Raw genomic sequence first — 7,995 nt, forward strand, 5'->3', positions numbered from 1 at the left:
GTGTGTGTGTGTGTGTGTGTGTGTGTGTGTGTGTGTGTGTGTGTGTGTGTGTGTGTGTGTGTGTGTGTGTGTGTGTGTGTGTGTGTGTGTGTGTGTGTGTGTGTGCATGTGTAAGTCCATGTATGTATGCCCATGTGTGCATGTGTGTGTACAGTGCCTACCACAGTCTGAAAGCAGGAGTGGAGTGCAGTGAGGAACGGTGGTTTGTCTCTCTGGGCCAGGACTCTCTTCTCCACCATGGTACACTCCACATCATCATCCTGGATCACCACGTCCTTCTTCAGGATCTTGACGGCGTACAGCTCCTCTGTGGACTTCATCTCTGCCAGCATCACCTACACAGGGACACCTGGGGTTTAAGGTGCTTTCTCTCCATGGGATTTACACCACTAACCCTAACCTTAAAGGGACATTACATTCCAAAAATATAAGTTTGTCAGATGTTTTCACACCTCAAAAGTAGTCTACCGAATATGTCAAAAATGATCCCTGCCATTGGTTCTGCTGGTCCAGCTTGATGCCTCAACCTCTAATGAATTCAACTACTCACATGTTACATTCCCAGCCTCTTCTCTTACCTTGCCAAAGCTGCCCTTCCCCAGCAGAGCCAGAAAGTTGAAGTCACTGAGTCGGACACGGTCCATTCCGGGCATGGTGCGGTCCGAGCTGAACCGTCTGTGGTCCGCTGGCGTAATCACTTTCTTCCCATGGCCCAGCTTGGCTTTCTACGTCGCAAAACACACATACGCAGATACGTACGCACGCGCACAGACGCACACACACACATCGCACGCATGCACACACACACACACACACACACAAACACAAACTTGTTACACCACATTTTATTAACCCCACATATTACAATTCATACATGCTCAACAGACATGACTCAACATCCAACAAACAAAATAACAAAAATGTCATGAGGAGCTTGATGCAGCCTGCCAAGTAAATGATCTGTCCTTAAGGGAGAGCACGTGTCCCAAATGGCACCCATAGGCCTCTAGTCTAAAGTAGTGCACTATAAAGGGAACAGGGGGCTATTTGGGATGCATCCAGATTCTTTCTTTCGAATAACCAACATGATGAAATCCTACTCTTCTGATTCTGACAGCATCAAATGCAACCCAGTGCTCAGCTGCCTGTCATCCAGTGTCTATTGGTGTGGAACAGAGTTGAGACCAAGCATTAAAGGGGCAATCTGCGATTGCTACATCCATTTTGGGACTTTTAAATGAATTATATATATCCATTGATTCGTCAAGAATATAACTTAGAAATGCCTCATGAGAGTAGTTCAACTGTCATCAGAACCCAAAATAGAAGATTGTTTTACTCCATTGTTTGTAAACAATGTAATTGTAAACAAACACTGTATAGCTTCAAAATAGTTAAAACTGTAATTTTGATCAGATGGATGGTCAGTTCTTGCATCGATTGCTCTGTCAATACATTTCCCTAACCCTATCCCTCAGGTGTTTACCCTAAAAAAGCAGAGGGGTGTCCACTTTTGTGTTGTTTAAATAGCAGATTGCCCCTTTAAGTGTCTCCTGCCTATGAGACTGACAGAGAGTCAGTCAGAAAGTATAGTCTGGTCCTCTGGGACTTGTGGGGGTTCCATAACAGTCAGGTAGTCAGGTAATATTCCTCAGAGTCACAAACACTATTCCCACTCATCTGTCTTCTTTATGGTAGCTTTAACACTGGGATAGATGCCATGGTAATAGACTGCTACCATGCTCTAGTGGGGCTATCCTTTGACGATAGGCTTACAGCTTTTAAGATCTACATATTTTCAAGGATTCAGTATGGACCCATGATGAAGCTACTTCATAGCTAGTAGGGAGGTGGTAATAACAAGTTCCTATAGAGCTTCAGAAACAATTTATATCCCAAACAACACAAACTAATTCAGAAAATGAATGCAGAAACACCAAGACAACATAAAGATTTGATAACTAAAAGTTGTAATAACAGAACAATGCAGATGTTTTGATGTTTCATATGGACTGATTGGAGCATAAAAAAAGATATTTGTTTCCCTTTGATTGACAGTTATCCAGAGTAGTATTTGGCATTATTGTGAGGTGGGTGTGGGTCAGTAAGGGTGTCTCTGTGCCCCTTTGTGACAATGATTGGACTGCCATGTCCCCAACACAGAGGGCAATTAGAGCTCACCGGCCACCACTGCAGCTCCAACCGCTGTCTGTTTCTTTCAGATAACAAGAGAAAAAGGAAACTAACACCCAGCAGAGAGACAACTGTTGCCAGGCCAACTACCTGTCTATGATTGCATTTCAGAAAGAACTGAAGCCTTGGACCAGACTCACTATCACGGTCCTGATTCTATTATGATTCTGGTGATTCACCTGATGAAAAATACAAACACGATTTGACAAAATGAACTGCAATTTTTAAAGGACCGGTTGACTTTGTCTTTTCGATAACTAGGTCTTTTCAATTAGTTGAAATTTGTCTCTGGACACTAGGGAAAGACTCTTGACACTCTGATGAAGGCCAACCGTTGCCGCTTGCTATAGACCACCTTCTGCCCCAGCTGTGCCCTGGACACCAAATGTGAATTGATTGTCCCCCATCTATCTTCAGAGCTCGTGCTGTTATTTCACCTAAACTGGGACATGCTTAACACCCCGGCCATGCTACAATCTAAGCTTGATGTACCTCAATCTCACACAAATTATCAATGAACCCACCAGGTACAACCCCAAATCCGTAAACACAGGCACCCTCATAGATATCATCCTAACCGACCTTCCCTCCAAATACACCTCTGCTGTCTTCAAACAGGATCTCAGCGATCACTGCCTCATTGCTTGCGTCTGTAATGGGTCTGCGGTCAAATGACCACCCCTCATCACTGTCAAACGCTCCCTTAAACACTTCAGCAAGCAGGCCTTTCTAATCGACCTGGCCCGGGTATCCTGGAAGGATATTGACCTCATTCCGTCAGTAGAAGATGCCTGGTTATTCTTTAAAAGTGCTTTCCTCACCATCTTAAATAAGCATGTCCCATTAAAAAAATGTAGGACCAGGAACAGATATAGCCTGTGGTTCACTCCAGACCTGACTGCCCTTGACCAGCACAAAAACATTCTGTAGCGTACTGCATTAGCATAGAATAGCCCCCCAATATACACAGGCAGTTAGGAAAGCAATGGCTAGCTTTTTCAAACAGAAATTTGCATCCTGTAGCACAAACTCCAAAAAGTTCTGGGACACTGTAAAGTTCATGGAGAATAAGAGCACCTCCTCTCAGCTGCCCACTGCACTGAGGCTAGGAAACACTGTCACCACCGATAAATCCACGATAATTGAGAATTTCAATAAGCATTTTTCTACAGCTGGCCTTGCTTTCCACCTGGCCACCCCTACCTACCCTGGTCAACATCTGGACCCCTACAAATCAGCAAAACTAGACAATCTGGACCCTCCCTTCTAAAATGATTAGACAAAATTGTTACAACCCCTATTTCTAGCCTGTTCAACCTCTCTTTCTTATTGTCTGAGATCTCCAAAGATTGAAAAGCTGCTGCGGTCATCCCCCTCTTCTAGACCCAAACTGCTACAGACCTATATCTATCCTACCCTGCCTTCCAAGGTCTTCGAAAGCCAAGTTAACAAAGAGATCACCGACCATTTCGAATCCCAACACACCCTCTCCGCTATGCAATCTGGTTTCAGAGCTGGTCATGGGTGCACCTCAGCCACGCTCAGGGTCATAAACGATATCATAACCTCCATCAATAAGAGACAATACTGTACAGCTGTATTCATCGACTTGGCCAAGGCTTTCGACTCTGTCAATCAACAACATTCTTATTGGCAGACTCAACAGCCTTGGTTATTCAAATGACTGCCTCGCCTGGTTCACCAACTACTTCTCAGACTGAGTTCAGTGTGTCAAATCGGAGGGCCTGTTTTCTGCACCTCTGGCAGTCTCTATGGGGGTGCCACAGGGTTTAATTCTCGGGCCGACTCTTTTCTCTGTATACATCAATGATGTCGCTCTTGCTGTTAGTGATTCTCTGATCCACCTCTACGCAGACGATACCATTTGGTATACTTCTGGCCCTTCTTTGGACACTGTGTTAACTAACCTCCAGACGAGCTTCAACGCCATGCAACACTCCTTCCGTGGCCTCCAACTGCTCTTAAATGCAAGTAAAACTAAATGCATGCTCTTCAACTGATCGCTACCAACACCTGCGCGCCCGTCCAACATCACTACACTGGACGGTTCTGACTTAGAATATGTGGACATCTACAAATACCTAGGTGTCTGGTTAGACTGTAAACTCTCCTTCCAGACTCACATTAAGCATCTCCAATCCAAAATTAAATCTAGAATCGGCTTATTATTTCGTAACAAAGCGTCCTTCACTCATGCTGCCAAACATACCCTCGTAAAACTGACTATCCTATCGATCCTTGACTTTGGTGATGTAATTTACAAAATAGCCTCCAACACTCTACTCAGCATATTGGATGCAGTCTATCACAGTGCCATCTGTTTTGTCACCAAAGCCCCATATACTACCCACCACTGCGACCTGTATGCTCTCGTTGGCTGGCCCTCGCTTCATATTTGTCGCCACACCCACTGGCTCCAGGTCATCTATACGTCTTTTCTAGGTAAAGCCCCGCCTTATCACAGCTCACTGGTCACCATAGCAGCACCCACCCGTAGCACGCGCTCCAGCAGGTATATTTCACTGGTCACCCCCAAAGCCAATTCCTCCTTTGGCCACCTTTACTTCCAGTTCTCTGCTGCCAATGACTGGAACGTATTGCAAAAATCACTGAAGCTGGAGACTCATATCTCCTTCACTAACTTTAAGCACCAGCTGTCAGAGCAGCTCACAGATCACTGCACCTGTACATAGCCCATCCAACTACCTCATCCCCATACTGTTATTTTATTTTTTGCTCCTTCGCACCCCGGTATCTCTACTTGCACATTCATCTTCTGCACATCTATTATTCCAGTGTTTAATTGCTAAATTGTAATTATTTTGCCACTATGGCCTATTTTTTGCCTTACCTCCCTTATCTTACCTCATTTGCACACACTGTATATAGACTTTTTTTCTATTGTGTTATTGACTGTAGGTTTGTTTATTCCATGTGTAACTCTGTGTTGTTGTTTGTGTCGCACTGCATTGCTTTATCTTGGCCAGGTCGCAGTTGTAAATGAGAACTTGTTCTCAACTAGCTTACCTGGTTAAATAAAGGAGAAATATAAAATAAAATAAAATAAAAATTGTTCAAAATCGTATAATATAAGTCGCTGGGGATTTTGTAAGATGCACAGAGCATTCATTTTCAAGTGGCTCTTATGATGGTTGACAGCGTTCTAGACCCAGCTTCTGTAGCAGGATGCAGAGAGAGACTGGGAGACCCCAGGGGAAGTGGGGAATAAAGGTGGGCTGACTGATGTATGATTGCTCAGAGACAGACACTAAACCAGTCTATAGACAGGAGAGGCTAATGCAAGCAGAGCATAGGGACCGGCCCTTTACTGCACCGACACACCACCAACAACAAGCATGAACTTCAGAACGTCATCATGTTAGACCTACAGGGAGAATATAGGTAGGTGTGTTGACATTAATGTTGACTAAATGGGTTGGTAGTGTTAGGTGGTGTTATTGGTTTCCAATCTAGTGGCTATTGGTAGGAAAAAGAGCAGCTAGCTCTAGTGGTCAACATCAGAATGGCAGTTAAACACAAGGTGCAATGTTTTCTTTTTTTTATGTATGCAAAGCATTAAAAAGGCACTTTTTAAGTAAGTACTCACTACAGTACTTACTTACTATGTTACTACAGTTTTATGTTAGCTGATATGATGACTTAAATGCTTTCCAATGATGGTGATGTGTTGGAATCTGAAGTTTAGTTTGTACAACAAAAAAGCTTAACGTAGATGAGAAGTTAGACAATGTGAAACATACAATAGATTTTGTGTGAGTATTTGACCATATAGTTTAACGCACGCACGCACACACACACACACACACACACACACACACACACACACACACACACACACACACACACACACACACACACACACACACACACACACACACACACACACACACAAACCTATACAATTGAATCCAATCCAATGTTGCCACCTTGTGGAGGAGAGTGTGTGCACACACCAAGGCGTGGATGTACAGGACAGTTCATCACGATACACATGCCCACATGCTTAACCACTTATTAGCCTTCTATAGTCTAGGCTTGTGATGGACTAATAGAAGGCGGGCTGCGGACCACACTACTGGCCAATAAGGAGGGGTCATTGTCAGTCTTAGCCAATGAGGAGCAGTAGTGTTGCTCTCCTGGGCAATGACAGTGCATTGCTGAGCCTGAGATGGTGAGGATGAGGACCCCTCCAGAGGTCTGTGTGGTCCACAAATTTACTAACATCAACGCTGTGTGTGTGTTTTTGTGTGTGTGTTTTTGTGTGTGTGTTTTTGTGTGTGTGTGTTTATGTGTGTGTCTGTGTGTGTGTGTGTGTACAATGTGTGACGTAATAGTGAAAATGTGAGAATTTCTCTTGCATAGCAGACCAGGCCTGGAATGGCTCCTAACCACATGACCTGACCTGAACAAACTTGGCATCTTTGTTAGTAAATCACGTTTGAAGAAGCTGAGCGCTACTCAAACCATCAGAGGAGAGGTGTGAGACATCAATGGAAGAAGACAAGAGGAGACTGCAGAGCTGATAGAGAAGGGTGGGAAAAGGAGGGATGGTTAAAGGAGAGGTGGGGGGGCAGAAGAGCTACCTTGAGGTAGTGGTTTAATTGGCAGGCCTAGAAGAGACAGGAAAGAGAAGCTACAGTGGTAGTAAGTCCCCACCACCCCTTTAAAGCACTTCGATATCCATGATTATTAACAGCTTATTTTTAATAAAGGATGGCATTATCAGCACATACAGAGAATGTCAAAACCATCTCTCACAATATGCAACGGACACCATGCTCAAGAGCTACAATATTCTAATGATACTATACACCTGTAGAGGCATCTCTCTCTCTCTCTCTCTCTCTCTCTCTCTCTCTCTCTCTCTCTCTCTCTCTCTCTCTCTCTCTCTCTCTCTCTCTCTTCCTGATGATGATGTTTTGGTTTCCCAGGCAACCCACCCAGACTTGTGAAAACCCTGGCCTTGGAGGGATGTGAAGGCTGTTGAATAGAGCGACATGAGAATTAAAACAACCCAACTACATGTAGATCTCAGGAGACTTTGTTTCAGGACAGGATACTACACGAGGAAAGGAGGTTATATGGTTTTGCCCTGTGGTACTGTGTCAGTAGTTTGTATGGATTAAAGAGACAGAGGAAAATAGACAGAAAAATATAAATGTGAAAGAGGCTAGTAGTACTCTGAGAGCATTCATTCCAAGTAATATTCAATCACACAGCTGAAGAGGAGAGTAATATTCAATCACACAGCTGAAGAGGAGAGAGTAATATTCAATCACACAGCTGAAGAGGAGAGTAATATTCAATCACACAGCTGAAGAGGAGAGTAATATTCAATCACACAGCTGAAGAGGAGAGAGTAATATTCAATCACACAGCTGAAGAGGAGAGTAATATTCAATCACACAGCTGAAGAGGAGAGAGTAATATTCAATCACACAGCTGAAGAGGAGAGAGTAATATTCAATCACACAGCTGAAGAGGAGAGTAATATTCAATCACACAGCTGAAGAGGAGAGTAATATTCAATCACACAGCTGAAGAGGAGAGTAATATTCAATCACACAGCTGAAGAGGAGAGAGTAACATTCAATCACACAGCTGACGAGGAGAGAGTAATATTCAATCACACAGCTAAAGAGGAGAGAGTAATATTCAATCACACAGCTGAAGAGGAGAGAGAGAACAGACAACATCACCATGGTGGCTCAGTATCTCCGAGAGCTCTGGAATCAGGAAATAATCAATTTGTTAAGGGAG

At 43.8% G+C, this 7,995-nt stretch overlaps 1 protein-coding gene across 1 annotated transcript in view; it reads right to left on the reverse strand.

Annotated features, from left to right (window-relative positions):
- Nucleotides 1-7,995, reverse strand: part of LOC139424090 (protein kinase C alpha type-like) — a 41,614-nt gene that overhangs the window by 19,630 nt on the left and 13,989 nt on the right. The window contains exons 5-6 of the mRNA XM_071175788.1: nt 579-725; nt 162-335 (exon numbers count right to left, since the gene is read on the reverse strand). Of these exons, the coding sequence (XP_071031889.1) occupies nt 162-335; nt 579-725 (321 nt within the window). The remainder of the gene's footprint in view (nt 1-161; nt 336-578; nt 726-7,995) is intronic.

The sequence above is a fragment of the Oncorhynchus clarkii genome, chromosome 13, assembly GCF_045791955.1.
Source record: "Oncorhynchus clarkii lewisi isolate Uvic-CL-2024 chromosome 13, UVic_Ocla_1.0, whole genome shotgun sequence".
Lineage (NCBI taxonomy): Eukaryota > Metazoa > Chordata > Actinopteri > Salmoniformes > Salmonidae > Oncorhynchus > Oncorhynchus clarkii.